Source organism: Chinchilla lanigera, unplaced genomic scaffold (genome assembly GCF_000276665.1).
Source record: "Chinchilla lanigera isolate Chin_1 unplaced genomic scaffold, ChiLan1.0 scaffold00045, whole genome shotgun sequence".
Classification (NCBI taxonomy): Eukaryota; Metazoa; Chordata; class Mammalia; order Rodentia; family Chinchillidae; genus Chinchilla; species Chinchilla lanigera.
This window is the reverse complement of record NW_004955446.1, coordinates 12,620,070-12,643,955: the sequence shown is the minus strand read 5'-3', so window position 1 is coordinate 12,643,955 and position 23,886 is coordinate 12,620,070. Positions and strand designations below refer to the sequence as shown.

Genomic DNA, 23,886 nt, shown 5'->3' with positions numbered 1-23,886 from the left:
TGGCTGGAACCCTGTCAAGGGAGACCTAAGGACATTTTTCCAAGACTTCTGACTTCATAAGACTCTGTTCTTAAAGCAAGTGAGAAACACAAAGGAAGTGTCACTCAGAGATGAACCCTCTTCCGTAACATCGTCCTGTTGCCAACTTCTTGTATTGCTATTTATTACCTTAGAAATAGCATGTGTGTCTTTGTATATGTGTTGATGCAATGTGTAGAACAGAGACACAGTACTTTTCCTGAAACACTCATTCTTTGCATCCTTTTCTTCTTCCAAAAGGTGGGTAAAACGCATTTTAGTGAGACCAGTACTTCCTGATTGATGGTCAAGCTTTAAATATTCCTCTAGTCACCTCCAAACAAGATATGCGTCACTGGAAAGAAATCCATCTGCCCTAGCACTTCCAGTCTGCCAATTTTAAATATCCTCCTGGCAACAGCAGTCCAGGGTTTCTGACTTGTCTACAACCCAATAAAATGCAATATCAAAACATCATCCTAGAGCCAGCCTCAGTTACCTGCTCAGAGCACGCAATGCTTCCACAGAATAACTTAATGGAAACAAGGAGTATTCTCTTGCCAAACAATCTCCATCACTGTTGCCACACCAGACACTTCGTTATTAGAGATGATTCCTCTGAAGCTTCAGATACTTTTTCAATAGTTAACAGCACTAAATAAAATAGGAATGCACTGAAAAGTAGAAACATCTTAAAATGTTCTTTAGCAATGAAACAGTGGTAGAGGCTTGCCAATAATGACTTGTTGCAGAAGGGTACACTTATAGGACATAGGAATGCTGAGCATAGAGATGAAAGCGCTCCTGTGGCCAATTTTACCTGCTTCAAAATGTATTGCCAACATTGTATTGCCAGCTTTGATGATTCTAGTTTCTGTAAAAATTCAGAAAGCAGCTAGGAAACTAAAAGAAATATATTCATTTTTATTTTGTTTATTAAGAGATAAATGGGCAGAAATGGATTTTGAACTATTTTTATTCCTGTTGACACATCTTCAAAGAATGTTTTAATGAACTATTGAATTAAAATAGAGACCAATTTCACTATTGGCTTTAAACCACTTACAATAAAATGTGGCTGCTGTCTGGAATGTGAAGGATAAGAAAAAAAACTTCCCAACATTATAGTTTTGTTGATAAAAACAATGAAACCTTAATTTAGAAGCTACGTTTTTTTCAACTTTAGCATTGTAAATTCCCTTGGAAACATTTACTCAAAACGACTCTATTATACCCATAGTTCATGTACTGCTGGTGAGAGTACTTTAAAAACTATCATACTTTAAAATCAAGAATTCACAACAACAAATGAATGATTATGAATGTTTCTTTTGTAAGTTTTTATCTTCCTTACAGTAAGTTGGCAAAGGTAGTAGACAGATAACAATAGATAAAATCTTGACTAAACACATTCTTTGGCATAACACTTTTGTAATGCTTTTACTGACTTAGCAAGCTTATAGGCTCTGCCAGGTTCTCTGTGGTCAGATCGTAGGATGTTAAGGCGTAGTACCTGTCATTCCTACCTTGCTAGGAGAACCACTGTTTTAGTTTAGGCCTCTATTTTTCATTGAAGATGATAAAGATATAGTTGGGTATGTGTCTAAACTGGCAAACGGGAAATCCCATTCCCTTGCTAGTGATTGATTAGTTTGTTGTTGCAGTTGTAGTTGTAGTAGCAGTAGTTGTTGTTGCTGTTTTACTTTTTATAAGTTACTTTGTTTTTTTGTTTGACTTAATTTTTATTTCTATTAGTTCATGTTTGCTTACACAATGATCGCGTTCCGCATGGGGAGTTAGTACATGTATATAACACATCTTAATTCTTTTTACTTCCCCTTCTCCTGCCCTCACTCTCCTTCCTTCCATATCTTGGCTCCCTTCTCATTTGCAAAAGATCTATTTTCCTCTGTCACACTATCTGTCTTTTGCTTTGCTCTTTAACTTATATTTTGGGGCTTTCTCATGTAAGAGACCATGTGTTATATAAGCTTGTATTCCTCATTTATTGCACTTAATATTGTGGTCTCAAAGTGCATTCGTTTTCCTACAGATGAAACTTATCTTTTTATGGCAGAGAAGTACTGAATTGTATATAAATACCACCTTTTCTTTACCCATTCATCTCTTGATGGACATATAGGCCACTTCCAAAATTTTCCTGTTGTGAGTTATTCTGCTATAATCATGTGTATGCATACATCATTGTGATATGCTGTCTTTAACACTTTGGGGAAGATACCTAGAAGAAGAATAGCTTGGTTGAATGGAATTTCTAATTTTCTTTCTCTCTTGCTTTTCTTTCTTTCTTTCTTTCTTTCTTTTTTTCTTTCTTTCTTTCTGAGGAATCTCCATTCTGATTTCCATAATGATTGTTCTAGTTTGAATTCCCACTAACAATATAGAAGTACCCCTTTTTCTCCACAGCTTCACTGATATTTGTTATTATTGATTTCTTTACAGTAGGTATTCTTTCTGGAGTAAGATAGAATCTCAATGCTGTTTTAACTCACATTTCTATAATGACAAGAGATATTAAACATTTTTATGTATTTATTAGCCATTTGCACTTCTTCTGAGAAGTATCTATTCATTTTAGCTGCTCATTTTTTGATTGAGTCTTTCACTGGCAGGATCTAATTATTTTGAGCTCTTTATATAGCCTAGGTATTTGTCCTCTGAAGCAGCTGGCAAAATGTCTCTAGGTTATCTCTTCATTCTGTTTGTTGTTTTATTTGGTGTGCAAAAGCCTTTTAATTTTACATGATCCCATTTGCTGATTCTTGATATTATTTGTCCAACAGAGGTTCTGTTCAGAAGGTCCTTGCCTGCACCTATATCTTCAAGAATTTTACCTAATTTAGCGTTGTGTTTCTATTTTAATATTTATACCTTTGATCTATCTTGACATTAGTTACTCGCATGGTAAAAGATATGGGTCTAGACTCAATCTTCTACATGTGGATAGCCAGCTTTCCCAGCACCATATGTTAAACAGGCTATTATTCTTCCACCATGTTTTTGGCCCCTTTGTCAAAAATTCAGTGGCTGAATGTGCCTGGAGTTGTTTCTACATCCCCTATTCTATTCCATTGATCCAGATGGATGTTTTTGTGACAGGAACATGATGCGTTTATCGCTGTTGATTTGTAATATAACTTGAAATTCAGGGTTGCAATTCCTCCTACTTTGTACTTGTTGCCTATATTTCTTTTGATATTATGGGTCTCTTCTGGTTCAGTAGGAATTTTGATCTTTTTATAGTTTTTTTCAGAATACTGTTGGTATCTAGGTTGGGATTTCATTAAATCTATATGTCAGTTTTGAAAGTATGGCCACTTTGACAATATTGGTTTTGCCTATCTAGGAACAAGGGACATCTTTCCAGTTTCTTCTTTCATCTCCTTTTTCAAAGTACTATAATTTTCATTATAGAAGTCTTCCACATCCTTTGTTAGGTTCATTCTTAGGATTTAATTTATCTTGATGCTATTGTAAATAGTGTCATTTTCCTAATTTCTTTCTAGATGAGTTCATAATTGTTGTGCAGGAATTCTACTGATTTTCTTGTGTTTGTATTTGTTTGTATTTGTATCCTGTTACACTACTGAATGTAGTTATGAACTATACGAGTCTTTTGCTGGAATTGTTGCCCTTCTATTTGGAAGATAATGTTATCTGCAAATAATAATGGTTTGACTCCATATACATAATTTCCTTTCTAACACTAGCTTGCTATGTGGAAGGAGTCACTGTCACAGGAAATCTCCATGTTGCTTTGCCATTTTACAATAACCATGTGCTTTTCTTGGGTCTATGAGTGTCACCCAGTCTATTGTTTCTCCCTTGAGTAGTTGATCCTATTGGGGCTTATCTTGTGTTAATGGAAACCCATCCCATTCCCTTGGAGCCAGGGATAAGTGCTTTCGCTTGTTTTGTTATTTTCTCTGCATGTATTCAATTTCTCCATCTTGTCTGTAGTTTCTGGTTTTCTTATCATTTCCATCTCAATGCTTGAAGATCTGCTTTCTTTCTTCACCAAGATTTTTTTTTCCACCTGTCTCAATTTCAGGTCCTCATGAAGCTGTCTTTTGCCGTCAGTTTTCACTGTGCCATTTTAAACCCAAGTGACTAGTTTTTGCAAGATATGCGGTTCTTTCTGGAGAAGTAGAAGAAGGGGTGTATTGCACTTTAACATCCTATTCAGCTTCCCATTGAGAACACTATGCACCCTATAAACTTGTGTGCCTGGAAAAGGTATGAGATTCTAAAGAACACCTGCAAGGAGAGATGCTCCCTTCTTCCCTCACCACAGAAAGGATGGCTACCATCAAGGAATCAAACAGTAACAAACGGTGGCAGGTCTGTGGAGATAAAGGAACACTTTTCCACTGTTGGTGAGATGTAGACCATAGACTGCTACAACCACTATGGAAATCAGTGTGAAGATTCCTTAAGAAAGAGGGATTAGAGGTCCTATTTGACCCAGCTCTTCCCCTTCTGGGTATCTTCCCAGCAGAATTAAAAACATCATACCACAGTGATATATATGCCCCCACATTTAAAGCACCACAATTTGTCATAGCTAAATCTTGGAAACAACCCAAATGTCCACCAGCTGAAGAATGGATAAAAAAGATATGGTATTTTTATACAATGGAATATTACTCAGCTATAAAGAAAAATTCGAGGCTTTTATAGGTAAATGAATGGAAGTAGAGACCACACTCATAAGTGAAATAAATCAGACTCATATGTGTAAACATCACATTGTCTCCCTAGTGTAAGAAACTGAAAGAGTAAATAACATCCAAAAGGTACAATAGATACTGTGAGAGAGAAAGAAGCTTCTCAAAAGGAGAGAACAACTGGAATGGGGGAAAGGAAAAAAGGTGGATAATTATACTACTAATTTCTATTAGTTCATTAAAAGGAACAGTTAGTGTTTATATAGTTTGACCAATCTTACATGCCTATATCTGGTAATCTGAACAACTACTTTGAATATAACAATATGCAATATAATAACCATCATTAATTTCCTATCTTGTTTTGAAATTCTGTATCCTTTTTATTTTTTTTTTTTTTTTTTTTAAATTAAAAAAAAGTTGAGATGGGGAAAGATAAAATAAATGTCTTTTGAATCTACCTTTGTCAGCATCATTCTACCAATGGGAGGTCATAAAGCAATTTTCTGAAGTACTTAAATTTAAGTAGTTTCGGGAAAAGTGTATAATGTTCTATGTGCTTAACCAAGTTTACCCATTTTCTCTTCATTAAAGCCAAAGCCTTCGCTCTGAGCTGAGGAATACTTTGCTTTCCTTTGCAACTTGTCTTTAGCTTATTCACTTCAAGGACCTCATAGGGAGACAGCTATAATCTGTGGTAGATTTACATTTTCTTGTAACCTTTGGACATAGTATCACCACACAGCATGCTAATGTTCTTCCTTACTTAGCAAATTATCAAACCTTCCCTAGTTCCACCATAATTGTTAGCAGATTCATTTATCAAATTAGCTAAACTATTGCTGGATAGAAATCAATACTAGAGGATACTGGGTACAAGAGAGGGACTCAGGGAAATTCTGCCAAGTCCTCACCTCAAGTGCCTGGGGCTGGGAAAGGTTGGACTGTCTTGGACACCTTGATGATGAGAAATTCTCAAAAGAAACTGAAAAGGAATCAGTGGAAAAGGCCTAAAACAGATCTACTTCATAGTTCTAGCTACCGAGCAGTGATTCTCAGACAGTCTGTGGGAAAGAACAGACGTGTTCAGAGTTTTCCTTTGTTAATTTATTTTAGTTTCAGTCCATATGTGGACTGATACTTTTATATGATATAACACGAATAAATAATTAATTATACAATTATTTACATTTTCTTGTAACCTTGCTTATAATGTAAATAATTATAAGCAAAGGCATGGAAAAATGCATGCCCAACTCTTTTGTGTTTTTGGTTTTGTTTGATGCTGAGACAGGGTCTCTCTATGTAATTTACATTGGCCTTGAACTCACTGTGTAGCTCATGCTGGCCTTAAACTCACACTGATCCTCCTGCCTCAGCCTCTTAAGTGCTGGGGTTACAGGTGTATGTCACCATGCCCAAGTTTAGTATACAGCCATGTGAAATGGCCGTAATGTTTCCTAAACTCTCACTCTTGGTTTCTATCCTTTTCTTGCCCCAGTTGGTAAGAAATGGGCCTCAGACTGGTGCAAGTCTTCAGACCAGCCTGTCAGTGACATAGCCAGGAGGATATGGCTTGTGAATCTGATGAAGCAGGTGTCAGAGTTGTTGAAGAAAGGTAGCCCCAGAGTGAGAACCACATACATGGTCTTGGAAGCTGCAAGACAGATGCTCTAGAAGAGTCTCTTGAAACACAGAAGAGTCAAAAAAACACCTCTAAGAGCAACTGACAGAGACACTAAACACACAACAAAGGAGAACCACAAGGCCCCGGATGCATGAAGCCCGTCGTAGCCCAGCTGCTTGCACTTGCTCAGCCCGGCACAGCTGCTGCTAAAACCATCCAAAGCAAACAGGGCTCACCGCACAGCAGACTCAACAGAACAAAAACCAACACCCAGAAATAAATTAGATTGCCTAGCTCATCAAGTTACGCAGCCCACTGTCTTCAAGTCCAGGATCTTGAATACAATAACAAATGATATTATTAATTAGGATGTTGATCTAAAGCCAAAACCAGATAACATTGCTATAAACCAACACAATCCTCAAAATTTTCCAGGTCAGTTACAAGAAAGAATTATGAAGCTATATTCTCAGTTGAACTGAATCTCATCCATGCCTAATTGTGGTGTGTGTGACTAAATCCCTTTTCTCTCCTGCTGGCAAACTTTCTGCTTGGAGTGTCTAAGTCCTAAGGACTTCTTAGAGCAGGGTAAGCATGTGGTTAGGTTGAAAGAAATATAAAGCCTAGAGCCAGCGTATAAGAGCTTAAGAGCCACCTGCTAGCTGGGTAATCTTAAGGCACTATCTCAGCTTCAATTTCTTTATCATAAAACAAGACTAATAACAGCTACCTCCCCAGAAATACAGCTAGCAAAAATGCTTAGCAATTTGTAAAAGGATATGTAGATGCCAGTCCTTACTACAGAGAAATAGGTAGTTGAGTTATGTTTGTCACCTTGCCTCCCACCAAAAAGGTTTGTCTTTCACACAATTTACATCTTCCTTATAGATCAAATCGCTTCTCCATGCCACATACCATCTTCCTTACCTTCCCAGCATCACTGGGGTAGCGCATGGGACTGCCACTATCACCCACATCTGACAAATTGAAAATGTAGTACACAAAGCTCTATCCAAGGCACATCAACAGTGATGAAGATGATCCTAGAGTCAGAGGGAGATTTAGGTGGAATAAACAAATTAATAGGTTTGTTAATGTCTCTTTTCTTAATCTGGTTCCTCTTTATCTTTTGCTCTCTTTTGCAGAAAGTCACTGATCTGTGTTGATTTTGTTCATTCTGCTTAATATTTTGAAAGTTTTACTTATTCTGCATCCCTGTGAAATGAAAATAGGCTACTTATCAAATTTTGGGTTCGGACAGTGTATTTATTAGTACACAAGTTTCTTCAGATCAGGTCAGAAATGTGGTCCAAGTCACATATACGTAACCTTGGGCAAATTAGCCTCTGAGCTTATTTCTTCAGTTGTAACTTAAGTAAAATAAACGTCCTGTCTTCCTCACAGATATAAAGACTGAAATGATCAGATAAAGTGAATTTTGGAAATAAGGCATTTTACTCATATATTATTAAATTTTGATGAATAATATATAGATAATGCTGTTTTTTAATTATTCCTTCTTTTCTGTAGAAGAAAACAATTTGGTAGGAGTCACTTGCCAAACATGATGGCTCTAGATTTTAATTCTTGCTTATTTTTTAAAAATGGAAGATAGAGTCCATATGTCTTAGGAAAAAGATCTACTGACATGTTGCAAATTTTAGTATTTCTAGAAAGTATTGCAGTTTTAGTAATTTATCAATTTGCATTCACTTCATAATGTCTGCACTGTTGATTAGTATCCAGAACAAACAGAATCTTGCAATCTTGTACAATTCTTTTGTAATGAAGGAAAAAGTACATTAGAAAGCCTGGCAATGCATCTGTCCCTGAGGGCAATGATGAAATGCAGTCCTTGATTTTAATTTATGTATTTTATTAGTACATGTTTGTGGTATAGAATGTTTGCACTCCTTCTGTGGAGTTGGGGCTTGTACACAACACATCTTTTCTTTTTTCATCCCTTTCCTGTCCCTCCCTCTCCCTCCCTTCATCTCTCCATCCCCTTGCATTTGAGAAATATCTATCTCCATACTTCCTTTTATCTATCTTTTATTTTGCTCTTTATCTACAATTTTTCATGTAAGGGAAATCACACAATTCTTTTATAAATTAAGTGTGCTGATATATTTTAAATATACGTAATGATCACTTTCATCATAGGGACTTCATACGTGTACATGACTTATCTCAATTCCTCTTTCTTTTTCCTATCCCCTACCCTCCTTTCAACCTCTCTTCCCCTCCTTATTTACAAAAGCTTTGTTCCTATTTTTTTCTTCTTTTCTCATTTTTTTTCCCTTCCTTTCTTTCCCCCTACCCCCTTCCTTAATCCCCTTCCCAAATGAGTATTTTCTTCCTAATTCATAATATCTAGAATACATTCTGGTCTTTATTTATGCTTTTGGTTTCTCATACCAGAGAAACTATGTGATATTTACACATGTGTGTTTGATATATTTCACTTGAGGATGTCTCAAAATGCATCCATTTACGTATAAATGTCTCAAGATTATCCTTCTTTCTGGTTGAGTAGTACTCCATTGTATTTTTGAAAAAAACTCCACATCTTCTTTATCTATTCATTGGTCTATAGGCATTTGGGCTATTTGAAGATTTAGCTATTAAAAACTGTGCTACTATAAATATGGGTGCACATACACCATTGTGGTATGGTGTTTTTAATTCTTTCTGGAAGATATCAAGAAGGGGAATAACTTAGTCAAATGTATCCTCTAGTCCTAGTTTTTTGAGGAATCTCCACATTGATTTCCACAGAGGTTGCACCAGTCTACACTCCCACCAACAGTGGAGAAGGCTTTCTTTTTCCCCTCAGCCCCTCTAATATTTATTATTGATTCAGCATTGTTTTAATTTGCATCACTTGAATGACAAATGATGTTGAACATTTGTCATATATTTATTTACTGTTTCAATTTCTTCATCTAAGAAGTGTCTATTCATTTCAGGTGCCCATTTTTGATTGGATCTTTAAATTTTGGGGGATTTGATTTGTTTTAGTTCTTTCTATATTTTAGATATTAGTCCTTTGTCTGAGGAACAGCTGGCAAAAATATTTTCCCACTCTGTGGATTGTCTCTTCACTCTTTTAGTGATATCTTTTGCTGTGCAAAAACTTTGTAATAAGATGAGATCCCAGTTGTTGATTCACTGTAACATTTCCCTTGTGGTCTGGGGTTTTTTCATAAAGTCTTTGCCTATACCTATGTCTTCAAGAGTTCTACCTATTCTACCTTCCAGCAGATTTAGTGTTTCTGTTTTAATATTGAGATCTTTGATACATTTTGATTTTGTTTAGTGCATGGTGAGAGATGAGTCTAATCTTTGTCTTCAGCATGTGAAAGTTTTTTGGCATGCCAGTTTTTCCAGCACCATTTTCCTACAAATAACTCAAGATTATTTTTCTTTATGGGTAAGCAGTACTACATGGTCATTTTTAATCTCAAAAGAATAGAAGAGAAATTCTGAATCAAAAATATGTTGCCAATGTTCCCCTTTAATAAAATTGTTAAATTTTTAAAAAATAACTGAAATTTGACTCAATTTGGTCATGCTAAGAAGAAATGACTGGACTAGGAATAAGTTTGCTGCAAAACATATGGGTTTCTCTTAAAGACATTCACACTTTACACAAGTCACAATGTAATGCAACCATGATCTGTGCAAGGTTTCATATCCCTTTTCATCATAAATCTAAGTCCAAATGAAAAGTAGGTGGGCATTAGATGTACTAGGCACCATTTCATGCCAGGAAAATGCTAACTATTGCTTCAGAGCAATGAACATATTTGAACTCTGTCTGCCACTTCACTGGGTTCTTATGGCTTGGATTCTTTCATCATTTATAGCTCAAGTATTTGTGCAGATATTGAAGATGGTTATATCCAGAAGAGAGCTCTTTACTTTACACATAACCATCCTCCCCCAAAAAAAATACTAGCAGCAGAAAACTGAAACTCTCCAAAGTGACACACACTCCTTAAATAGGTGTGAAAAGCTTACCACTAGAACATTTGTGGTGAGAACATTAACACTTGCAAGAACAAAACTCAGTCTTCAAAATCTTCCTTCATTAGTTGGATCAGAGTATTTCATCTGGACTTCTTAAGTCTGAGTCATTAAAATGGCCAACTTTTTTGCTTTTTCTCTGTTTTGCTTGATAGCTGGGGCTTATATGATTCCAGAATGTAAGTATCTCCTATTCCTACAACATGTGAACAGTAAGTGAATTTCTAGTGGTTGTGTTGTTACATTATAAGGGGAAAGATTTATACAATCTGAAGAGAAACCAGAGTATGTTGTTACATTATAGAAGAATAGTATTTTCACAACCATTTCTATTGCTTGCAACTGATATGTTTCATACAATTGTTCATCAGTGGAAGTATAATTACCATTATGTAGAGTTGCTATTTTTTAATCTTTGAAAATCACATAGTGACTGTTATCGGGAAAACTACATATAACTGCTTGGATCTTTTGTGAAATCCTCTGGTTGTATCTTGTAGATCTCACTATGGAGATTGTTGGAGGGAAAGAAGTGCCTCCACACTCCAGGCCCTTCATGGCTTCCATCCAGTCCGAAGGCAATCACGTTTGTGGAGGGGTCCTGATCCACCCAGAGTGGGTGCTGACAGCAGCGCACTGCAGCTTTTTGTGAGTCCCTTATTCATGTGTTGTTTCCTTCAAGTTGGCTAGGAAAAAAAAAAAAAGCCACATGTGCTGGGTGAGGATTTGGGCTCCCTTTAGCTTCTGTGATCTTTGACCGGTAGGTAGGGGTTATTTGTCCTCTTGCACATCCATATTTTCTACCCTGAGTGTCTCTGTTTTGGAAAGAAATGGGCTTTTTTCTCCCAGGCAAGCTGTTAAGCAAATGCAAGTCCTCAGTCTAATTCATCAGCAAATACAGAAGCAGTAATACTGGAAATAGCTGTTATTTCTGACCATGTTTTTTGAGTTTTCTTTTTTTCGTACCAGAAATCGAACTCAGGACCTTGCACTTGACAGGCAAGTGCTGTACCACTGCTCTATATCACCAGCCTCCGATCTTGTTAAATAATACCATTCAGGAGAAAATAAGACAGGCTGAGCTTGTTTTGTCCTCTTGAACTCTCCTGTTTTACAAATAGGAATTAATAATAATAGTACAGTAGTCTCTCTGTATCCATGGGACATATGTTTCAAGACATTCCTCAGATGCCTAAAACCTCTGATAGCGGGAACTCTGTGTACACTATCTTTCTATACATACATATCTATAATGAAGTTTAATTTGTAAATTAGGCACAGTAAGAGATTAATAACAACAGTAATAAAATGGAACAATTATGACAATATATTATAGGAAAAATTATTTAAAACTTATGAATTGTTTATTTCTAGAGTTTCCTATTTAGTATTTTTAGCAGCATTTGGCCACAAATAACTAAAATCACAGAAAGCAAAACTGTATAAAAGGGACTCTATCACACTCTGCTTTGTGGGCTTTTGAGAATTACATAGTATATATTTAAGTACTTTAGCTGTTGAGAGCATTTAGTAAGCACAAAAACATTGCAACCAATATTGTATGTTTGAGGAATTTGCTTTGCTTGTAGACTTAATAGATTCTCTAGTTCCTTAGCCCTATCCCTTCTCCCAGTCATCTGAGGTCCCTGTTTGGGAATCATAGCCATAAGAAGCAGCACTGTTCCCAGATTGTGGGAGAGAAGGGATTTAGAGAGGATTTATAAAGGACAGAAAACAGTGAATTATTTTTTCTGAGATATTTTAAATGAAAATTTTTCCAGAGACAGACTGCAACCTCCCTAAATCCATTTCAGCCTTGAGTGCTCTTTCTTCAGCTAATAAAATACAAAATTCATCTCAGGATGTTGCCACCATTACAAGGAAAAACAGGAGAAAATTAATTTGGTATTGGTTGTTTCCTTTATTTGTTTGGATTCTCTGGTTTTGCATTTTGTTTGCCCTCTTCATTTCCTGTCAAATATGCTGAGATGGTTCTTTCCTTAGGAATGTACAGCACTTCACTCGAGGATCTATTTTAGTGCCTATGATTTGCTGTCTAGGCATCAGCAGTGTCTAAACAGAACAAATGAGTTGGCTGGCTTATTCATGTTTTAGGGTGCTTCCCGATGGCCCCATTGTAATGGAACTGTTTGGACACAAATTCGAAGTTTTGAAGCCTACAAACAGGACAGGCTATGCCCTCTTGACCAATGAGGCAGATGATGACTGTCATTAAACGTTCAATCAATGCAAAATGTATGCATCTTTAAAGATGCTTTTGGTACACATTTAAATGACTATAACAGTGGTGGTCCACGTGCCACAGCGGGCTGTTAGTGAAAGTTCTAAAGCTCATCACTGGAATGTGAGCTCCTCAGACACAGAACTGGAGTTATAAATACTGAAAAAATGCTAGATGAAAAAAAGGAAAGCAAAATTGGAGGATTTTTTTTTTTTTTTTTTTTGCTAAACTTAAAACAAGCCCTAAGATACTATTAGGAGGTAAACAACATTAAGTTGAATTTCGTATTTTGTCAAGTGAACTTAACTCAAAAGAAGTGGATTCCCAAATTAGGAGAAACAGATTATTTTTAAAAGACTGAAGAGAGGTCTTGGAATTCTAGAAAAAGTATGATAAATATCCTTTTAAATGGCTGGAGTATAAAGAACTCCAAAATATGTGGTTTGAATTTCCTCCACAGGACACTCGGGTGTAAAAATGTAGGCACATCAGTGCTTGGAAAAATATTAAGCCTTATGAAATTCAAAACATTTATGAAATAGTTTAATGGTGGCTTCCCGAAAGCATACTCACAAATATCCCAAGGGGATAGTTGCTATCCCCAGGCTCCTCTTTCAGCAAAATGGTGCAGTGGGCCAAATCCGGGAATGTTCCCTTCTCACTGTCCACCCACTCGGTTCCTCCCTAAGCACCTTGCCTCTTTATTAGTTGCCCTGTCATAAAAGGGAATGGGTAAAAAGCTTACTGTGTAATCTCATTTTTAGCATGCTCATTTATCAGAAGTAAAACTCTCACCACCTGTGGTCTTGTCATAGAAGGCATCCTCCACTGCCCTCCCTCACTGAGCACTTCCCCAACCCCATCACCTGCCTAACAAGTTACTAGATAACACCTTCAGAAGCCCCTTCCACAAAATGCTACTCTGTCTCAAACTCCCTGAGTGAAATGGTAAAACTGTCAGGCTCCAGATTCAACTCAGCTGAGTTGTAATCTTACCTGGATATATATCCTATAGTTTCCACCTAATACTTGTGGGACAATCTAGTTTGTTCATGTAACTGAACCTCAACTTCCTCATTTGTAAAATAGACATCATTATAATTCCCACATCATGGGGTTGTTGTGAGGGAAAATGTGTACAATACTTAGCATTGGAATACAAGACCTTAATATATTCCCGAGTAGTGTAATATTGCTATGTGTGCCTTCCATGATAATAACCAAGGGACTAATCTGATGAACCCACTTGTGTTGTTGGGACTAAGAAAAACTTCAGTCTCTGAGGCAAAAGAGACTTCCAAGACATAGGGAAGCTACCTTTCCTGTCAGACCTCAGGAGTAGTTGTAAGCAGAAGCCCTGCTGAGCACCAAGACAGGCTGACTAAGGAAATAAGAGACCTGACTCATTGGCACGGGCCTTTAAAGAGAAGTCAAGGAAAAATGACTGGAGTTGGAGTCACAGAAGTGAATTTGGGTCCTGATTCCCCTGCTTATGAGATGAGCTGCCTCACACCAGTCAGAGAATGCCTTTTTACTGCTGAGGAATGCATAGCCCATTGGCTTCAGTAACACTCAGCTCAGTTAAGACTGTGTTTTCATTTATCTTCAGCAGACAATGAAAAAACTTATTACAAGCAATACTGTGGTTCTGCTCTACATGTAATTCTGTTCTAGTAAGTCCAGGTGGGACTCAGAAAGCTCCATTTTAAACAACAATCTCCCGGTGATTCTGAAGCAGTGCTGAAGACCACACTGAGAGGAACCCTCTGTTGTTGTGCAAATAAATGACACTGTATATTACCTTTCCTGTGTGGATTCAGATCTAGGTTTAGCTAAAGAGATTGAACCCTAGAGTTCAGATAAGTTCAACTATATGTGGACAGATGATAGTTGAAAGGTATCTAGAAATTGGTGGTTCGGAAAACAGTGATCTGCTTTGGGTTGTTTTTAGTATTATCCTGTCTCAGTGGAGTAACTAAAACATTTCAAAGACAATGTCTTGTCAAGAAAATGAGTAAAAAAATGAAAAGAAACCAGAAATTTTCTAGCATCCCTCCCTTCACCACAGCACGTCTTCCATGACCCACATGTGGACCTCACAGCCCTCTCTGTGAGAGCCGCTTATGCTCCTGCCCACATATCTGTTAGACCATTAATCCTGGGGATTTTCCTATTAGTCTTGCTCCTCCAAAGTTTAGGGATGGGTATGTGGAATTTGAATCAGTCCTAGGAAATCCAATCCACATCTTACAAGAAATTTCATCCCCATCCTGATTTTGCAATAAGCAAACTTTTGAACAAATAGAACTAAAATTCCCCAAAATAAACTCTTCTGGTAGAAACCATGAAGTGGTAGTTCCAGGCAGTCGCAGGTCTACTATGTGAAAATCTTCCCCACTGCAGTCAGGTGGGCATTCTCTGAGCCTGAAAAAATCATCTCTTCCTGTTTTGTGCCCTTTTTAATTTTTATGAGTATGTATATTTTTACTGAATTCTGCTTCAATCTCTTTTTCAAGTAACAAAGACACATTTATATGTAAATGAATAAAGCTAATATTTTATGACCTTTCTTGTTCCAAAAAAAGGGTTTGAGGTAGCCTCCATAAAGACCCACGTTGCAACGAAATATATTTATAGCATGCAAATGGCTCCAAGGTGTTATGAAAATCTCCAAAAATAACTTTATACTTGCATTATTGGCTATAAATGTAATTACATCAAGCAGTAAATAAGGTCACTTGTGGCATTACTGCAACATTAGTACTAGAACTATGTATAATCAGAGATTTTAGAAAAAAAAAATAACTTGTGTTTCTTACAGAACTCCCAATTTGTATCCTATAAATCTTCACAATGACATTATCAGTGTTTACTACCCTTAATGTATCTTCATTTCAAATTGGAAATGCTTTTTGATCTTAAGAGAAGTTTTCATTTCTTATCTAAACCATCTTTCTAATTAAAGGGGACAGGAATTTTGAGCACATTTGAGTGTCATGAAAGGGGCCCCACACTGCCCGGTGAGGTCTCAACATACAGATGGCCATGAGCAAACTTAAGTTTTTACCTTAGCTATTTTAACACTTTTTGCTGGGAACATAAAAAGTTCTGAAGATGAATGACAGCGATGGATAAGCAATGATATAAATGTACTTAATGTTACCAAATGTACATTTTAAATTATTAAAATAAGATATTTTGTTATATATATTTTTCCATAATTTTTAAATCCCATAATGTAATTGTTATAAATTTCAAATGACAAACTCAAGAAATATAATTTCCTTTTTTTAATATAAATGAACACAATTTGTTGTGAACTTGATATATGCCAATTAGGATTTCACCCCTTCTTTCTCATAATCAGACACAAGTTCTGATATAATTTAACTGTGCAGGGAATGGGGCTGAGGTGGAGTTTGATGGAAAGCTATTTGGCCCTTAATATTATTCATCAGTGATGTGATCCACTGAGACCTCTGTCACTCCACCTAATCCTCAATAAGTTCCGTTGGCTTTTGTCTTTGGTTGGTATGCACGTAACTCTTTCTACCATTTCTACCCCACACTAGAGAACTTGGAAATCATTCTGTTATTTCCATTCTCTTCACTTCTTTAGGTTGGGCCAGTCTCCTACCGTGGTTTTAGGAGCACATTCTCTCTCAAAGAATGAGCCCTCCAAACAAAGGCTTGCAATTAAAAAACTTGTACCATTCTCAAGACCCAGATCAAATGACATCATGCTGATAAAGGTATGTAACATTGCCTTTCTTCAACTTCTCCAACATTCTTTTACAGTATGGCAGTTAAGTCAGCTACATGAAAACATTTCATTTGCACCTACCCCATATTTGAGGTGATTATGACACATTCTATGAGGTCTCATGTTACTCCATACACTCCCTGCAAAGAAATAAAGCTTTATCATAAATGCACCAGGGATACGTTTATGCAAAGAAAATCAATTCTCATATTCACACATAAAAAGGGGGACATCTCAACCAAAAGGCCTAAAGATCCAAGTGGAAAACTTTTTCCCAAATGCTTTTCTCATTAGCAATTGAAAATTACAAGTCATTTATATAGCAGAGCCAACTGAGTGACTTCAGAGAGTCAGAAGAGAGTTATAACTTAGTCTAGACCATACTTTGTCTAGTTCACATGCAGTCTAGACCATACTCAAGAGTCCTATCCAGCAGGAAACAGCCCAGCCCTCGAAGTTATGACCTATCGATATCATTCCACAGAAAACCATCCAAAGCAGGGCAAAGGTCAGTTTGCTCGAGACTGGGCAGAATTCCTGCTCTGTATAAGTTCCCTCCCAAGTATCAGTGAGCTCCACAGGGAATAGAAAGCATGTTTAGAACAGCAACAACCACAAATACAGCTGCAAGCTACCACCAAAGTAGATTCAAGAACGGATGCCCTCCTATGACAGAAGGACCACACATACAACACACAGGCTAACAGCAGAATACTGCAGGGAAAGAATGATAATTTGTTTTTCAATCTGTCAGCTTCACACGGCTGCAAAACTCAACAAGTATGTCCAGCTGCTCCACCCAAGATCCAAAAACTATATCAGAGATGGAACCAAATGCCAGGTTACTGGCTGGGGAGCCACCAACGCAGATGTTTTAAACAACTCTGATACCCTGCAAGAAGTCACTGTTACTGTCATAAGTCGAAAACATTGCAACAGCCAAAGTTATTACAACCACAGACCTACTATAACAAAAGACATGATATGTGCAGGAGATGCCAAAGGCCAGAAGGATTCCTGCCAGGTAAGAACTGCTCATTCAGACCGGCATCGCAGAGGGCTAGATAGCACTCAAGGTTCAGTTTGCCCGCTCACACAAAGGAGGAGAGGAGGGGCTGGGGATTTAGCTCAGCGGCAAAAGCGCCTGCCTGGCAAGCGCAAGGTCGTGAGGTCGGTTCCTGGTACCGGAGAAAAACCAAAAACCAAAAAACAAACAAACAAAGGAGGAGAGGAGTAAAGAAAACAGAGCCACAAGTCCAAAAAATCTACTCTCCATGCCTGCACAGTGTCTTGTGTTCTTTTTCATTTACCTATGTAAAAAAGAAGAGCTTCCCCACAGCTGAAAAAGCGCTCATTAAATGCTTTTTATTGGGGGTAATAGACTATATCTGACAACTTTTACAGGTTTAGGAGGGGTGTTACCGTTTTTAGAAAGTCTACAAAGCCTGAGGTCACCAGTGGTGATTAGAAGAGAACATACCCCAAACAGAATCACTGTTATTTATTATCAAGGCATATTTATTATACTGGCCACCTGGTTACAGTGTGACATTCTTATACATGCATATAACATACTTCAATCCTGTACATCCCCCACTACCTTCCTTTGGCCTCTCTTACCTGCCCTTTCCCTGTTACCATCCTCTCATCTAATAGTTTCCTTTCTTTCATGAAAGAACCACCTTTTAAATCAATCCATAGAGAGGACTTCCGAAGCTCAAATGCAAAAAATTTCAAATATACAGTACTATAGGTATTTCTTAAGTAATATTGATAGACTGTCACACACTGTTTGGACTACTATAATAAAATATCATAAACTGAACAGCTTATAACTAAGCTTTGTTTCAGAGTTCTCAGGGTTAGGAAGTCCAGATCAAGGTATCAGCAGATTTAGTGTCTGCTGTTTTCTGCTTCATTCGAACTTCCCTTGGCAGAAGGGGTGAGGGTTCTCCCTCTGGACTCTTTTATAAGGACCCTCATCCTAAGGGAGGATAGAAAAAATAAAGGTAGGTGAAAGGAGCCAAACAAATCAATTTTTAAAGTGTATTTTTAAGAAAAACTGCAAATTCAGGACAAAAAAATTATTCAGGCTTTTTTCCCTTCTTAAAAAATCTTACTCAAAAGAAAAATTTCCTAAAGTCCTTAAAAACAACAAGCCTTTCTTGAGGGCTTCTTCTGAGTGTGTACTTTTTAAATTCTAGCTAACAAATCTCTTTATGTCTCTCACTGATTCATCTTAAGAATCCTTTTTCTGTGACGCCAGTCAGAGAACCTACAACCTACTTCATAGGTGTGGTAAGTCGAGGTCCTCCTCTCCACTGTGGGGGACCTCCATGGGCCCTGTCCAGTGACCATTCCATTCATGAGGGTATCTCCTCCATGACCTAGTCCCTTCCCAAAGGCCCTGCCTCCTAGTACCATCACATGTGGGGACGAGGATTTCAATATGTGAATTTGTGTGGGTGGGGACAGGGAATGGTAAACATCCAGACCGCAGTGCTGATTGACAAAAAGGAATAATAGTCATTGTGTTTTTCAAAATCTTTTCTTTGATCACGATAGAAAAGAGAACGTTGAGTGCATGTATCAGGTGCATGTTCAGAGATGACTAATATACAGCACAGATGAATTAGTAATTTTTTTAAAATTAGAATGCAAACAATATTCACACCTAATATATTAGCTACTGTTGAGGGGTATGCTGAGGGGAAGTACTTGGTTCTGTGTAACTGTGGTAACCCCACCTGACCATGTCATCGTGGTTGACACAGGGATAGGCCCTGCCATTTGCAATGTGAACTACAGCAAGGGCAGAGCCTGATCGCCCAATTTGACAGCCAGTTCTTTCTCTGAAAGGCTATGCCATCCCTTCTATGGTTTGTTTTCTTCTCTTGACAAAATTTTCTTATGTATTTTGTCATTAGAGTGGATCCTCAAAAATTATTCCACTGGGCAAGCATTTATAAAGTGCAGTATATACATAACACTATGTTCAATGATGTGAGGATGTAAAACAAAGGGAAAAGATAATAGAGAAGTCACAGTCCTTGCGATCAAGAAACATTTTGTATTATGTTACAATTTTCTTCCAGTCTCAATAGCAATTTGACTTCAGCTTGATTCAGTGAGCATCAAAATGAAATTTGCCATTTAGAAAATTTTTTCAAACAAAATAGTGAAATACTATGAATGTAAGAGATGTACACGAGTTGGCCTACATGTAAGAATGACTATTGGATCAAATCCCTGTGAATGTACAAAGATCTCAGTTATTTCTCATTTTCAAAAAACTTTGAATGTCTCAGGTGCAGGAAACTTACACAACTGTGTAATATAAAAATGATATCAATTATGTGTGTATAAATGCTATAGATATACATAGTAGAAGGTGATATTCTAAAGTAGAAAATAATTTTATATTTATTTTAATGATAATTTTATTAAAAATAAAGCTCAATAGTTACTAATTAGTGAAGGAATGTATGTGTACATAGATATAGATGAAAACAACAAAGCTGGGCATGGTGGTGCATGCCTGTAATCCCAGCACTTGGGAGGCTGAGGCAGGAGGATTGTTGCAAGTTCGAGACCAGCCTGGGCTACAAAGTGAGCTCAAGGCCAGCCTAAACTGCACAATGAGACCCTGTCTCAAAAAGACAAAAAAAGAAAACAACAGAGATATAGAAGGGACACAGTCAGAAATAGGCAAAGCCATAGTCAAAGACAAGTATGAACACAGAGAGAGAGACAAACAGAGAGATGGTAGACAGAAATACAGTCCTGGAGGAAGCTATACTGAGTAATAGGCTACACTCTGTACTCTTGAATACATTAAGAAACCAAAGACCCAGATAATAAAACTTCAAGCCATCAGCAACTGGTGGTAGAAAAATTTCAACAGCCTCTTACCAAGTGTCTGTTCATTTCCTTCCTTCCAGGGTGACTCAGGTGGCCCTTTGGTCTGTAAAGGTGTCTTCCATGCCATAGTCTCTAGAGGTGATAAATGTGGTATTGCTAAGAAGCCTGGAATCTACACCCTGTTAACCAAGAAATACCAGGATTGGATCAAAAGCAATGTTGCCTCACCTCCTGCATAGTAAGACTGCTAATCATTTCCTCGGATCTGTCACTTTTTTGTTTCTTTTTTCTCCCATAATATGCTCACCTTATCTTCAGATGTAGTTGGATATAGGTAAAGCAGAACACACTTGATGCAAATTGCTGGCCCTGAAGCCTCATCATGCCAATGAACCTAACTTCTTTCCATGTGTATCACTCATGTATTTTTACCATATTGATTTCATTCTAAATAAAATTTAGAAGACTCTCTGCTTGTCTTTTATGGATACAGACTAATATCAGCCCTAATTTTATCCACACTCCCCAAAAGCCAATAAGTGACTAAAGGAGACAGTAATGGCACCATTTTAATCAGGTTTATGTTGTACCTTCTGCTGCATCATAATAAGTTGTTAGGGTGTTTGTTGTAAGAAACTCTAACATGAGGTCTAGCCTCTTAACAAGTTTTAAGAGTAAAATTCAGTATTATTAACTATAGGTACAATCACATAGAACGGGTCTCTAGAATTGATTCATCTTGTAAAACTGAAACTTTATACCAGGTGAATAACAACCTCCAATTTCCCTCACCCTTTACTTTGGCAACCACCATTCTTCTCTGAGTTTCTGTGAGTTTGGCTGTCCTATGTTATATTTTTAAAATAATAGACAAAATTCCAGCACCCAGCTCAAGAAAGAAGGATTGAGGTACATACAAATATATGGATAGTAATTACTTATACATGTCACATTTTACCCCAGAAAGGGTTTAATATAATGTATACAAATACCTGCAATGCAACAAAATACAGAATTAAAAATAAATTGGTAAAGATAATGGGCCAAGGGGAAATGAGTAAGAGAGAGGAAAGCAAGAGAGCTCATATGGCACTCGTAGCGTGATGTTTCTTCCTATGCCTTTTCTAGTATGGTGCACATTTGGCTCTACTCTTTGGGCAATGCACAAAAGATCAACACAGTCAGTTGTGTGAATTATGATTATGTGAATTTATCCAAGAAATAAAAGTAAATTTTTTGCCCAGAAGTAGGGCCACTGTACTAGAACTGAAAGTACAGAGAACTATTTTCCATGGTCCTCTTAAAGTGGATACCGTGGCAATGCATACATCATGGAAATATCACAAGGTGCCTCCTAACCACATACAATTTTATGTGACAAATGAAAACAAAATACTAAAATATAAGTATAAAAACAACACTATGCTGTGTTTCGCATATCCCTGCCAACTGCATCAGAATCACCTGAAATTATTAATACTGACTGATTGCCTTGACCTCTTGCCTAGAAATTCAGATTAAATGGGTTTGATGTGGGCCTGAAAAATCTGCAACTCAGCTGATTCTGATATATGGGCAAATTTGAAGGCCACCGTAATGAACGTCCTTAACAATAGCTTAGAATAAAGGCAGCAGTAAGTGTTGGGGGATTGTTTTCTATAAATCCTGCAATGTGAATTGATGACTTAGGACCCAAACACCGTTCATTCTAATGAGTGCCCTCACCTGCTGATTAGAATGTAAGCATTTCTAATTCGAGTTGAAGAGGGTGGTAGGGGGTAAGGGGGTCTCTCCTCCTTCAACAGTCAGAAGCCAAAAAAATTAATCTCAGCCTCTATGCTTAATTCCAGATTTTCAGGGATAACCAATTCATGTTTCCAAGTGACATCCAGTTCTCCTATGTGCATACTGCCAGGGATACTTTTATCTGTCTTTTGCAATGGTTCTTAGAAAGTATTAATGCCTACTACCCTGAATTACTTAGAGATATAGAAAGACTGGATATAAAATAAAATAACCTCACTAAAATTTTACAGTTGCTTTGATAACAAACTAGGGAGCTTATTTAAATATGCCATTTTGTGTCCTTTTGATTTATTAAATACACTGGTTACAAAAAATACTGATTATAAAACCTCAGGTTACATTTTACAAAAATATGGATTCTCTGAATTTAACAGTAAAAGTTAATTCTGTGTCCATTTCACTTAAATTTCTTTTTTTACATTTATTAGTACATGTTTCCAGTATGTAATTATTGCATTCACTGTAGGAAATTGGTACCTGTACATAATACATTTCAATTCTTTTTTCCCCTTCTTTCTATCCCCCTTTTATTTTTCCAGCATCAGATTCATTTATTTATCTTAGAAGACCTTATAAAGTTGTCATATATACAGATTGAAAACCAGACTAATAAGCCAAAGAACATATAAAACCTATAAGATAATTGTACTAAGTCAAGGTGCACCTTTGGATACATTGTCCATGCTAGATTGTAATAATTTGCTCACTCTCTCTTTAATACCAGTCTCATATGTATGTATATTTCTATATCTATTTAAAAAGTTATTCATATAAAAGAAATCACGCAATATTTAAGTGTGTGTCTGAGTTACTTCACATTATAGTCTCAAGGCACATTCATTTTCCTACAAATGACTCAAGTCTATCCTTCTTCAAAATACCCTATTTTGTATAAATACCGTATTTTCTTTATCCACACATCTGTTGATGGACATACAGACTGTTTCCAAGATTTAGCTATTATGACTCATGCCGCTACAAACATGGGTATACATACATCACTGTGGTATGATGTCTTTAACTCTTTTGTGAAGATACCTAGAAGGGAAATCGCTGTGTCAAATGGAATTTCTATTTTCAGTTTTTTGAGGAATCTCCACACTGCTTTCCCTATTGACTCTATCAATTTTCAGCCCCACCAACAATGGAGAGAGTTACTTTCTACTCACATCAGCCAGCCATTTTTTATTGGTTGATTTCTTGATGATAGCCATTCTTCCTGGAAGAATGAGATGGAATCCCAGTGTTGGTTAATTTGCATGTCTCAATCTGCAAGTGATGTTGAATATTCATGTATTTATTGGCCATTTATACTTCCTTATCTGAGAAATTTCAAATTCATAAAACATACCATCATAAATCTAACCAAAGGGATTCTTGAGATTATTCTTGAGGGAGTTAATGAGCATTCTGAAAATCTGTCACTAAAACCTGAGAATTATATTTTGATTTTAGACTCCATGCTGTTAACATCCAGTAGTCTAAAAAGATTTCCAGATAGGAAACTTCTTTGAAAAGCTACAGCAGACCTGGCAACTCTGAAGTGGGGGATAATCAGTGTGTCTTGATAAGCAGATGGTGATGGAGCCCACAAATGAAATGCACCCCTCATCCTTTCAGGGAGGGAGTATTTTGTTAAACCTACAAATATCTCCCCAGCATAGCTTAAAAGAATATAGTGTGTTAATTTGGAGCTCTGGCTTTGAGAATTTATTTGATTCTATCTGTAGCCTCCAAAGGAAGGTGAGAGTCAAATACCTAGATTTAAAAACTGCTCAAAGGTTTTAGGGAGAAATGATCTCCTGTAGTCATTCTGAGTCATCCACTTCCTCCCTTCTTTGTGGCTGTGGAC

General features: G+C 37.0%; 1 protein-coding gene across 1 annotated transcript; it reads left to right on the top strand.

The window, feature by feature from the left end:
• Positions 1 to 10,371: 10,371 nt before the first annotated feature.
• Gzmk (granzyme K (granzyme 3; tryptase II)) lies at positions 10,372 to 20,699 on the top strand. Its single transcript, XM_005392713.2, has 5 exons — positions 10,372 to 10,541; positions 10,863 to 11,010; positions 16,224 to 16,356; positions 17,122 to 17,391; positions 20,309 to 20,699. The coding sequence occupies exons 1-5, from the start codon at positions 10,478 to 10,480 to the stop codon at positions 20,465 to 20,467; spliced, it is 774 nt and encodes a 257-aa protein (XP_005392770.1). The 5' UTR covers positions 10,372 to 10,477; the 3' UTR covers positions 20,468 to 20,699.
• Positions 20,700 to 23,886: the final 3,187 nt, after the last annotated feature.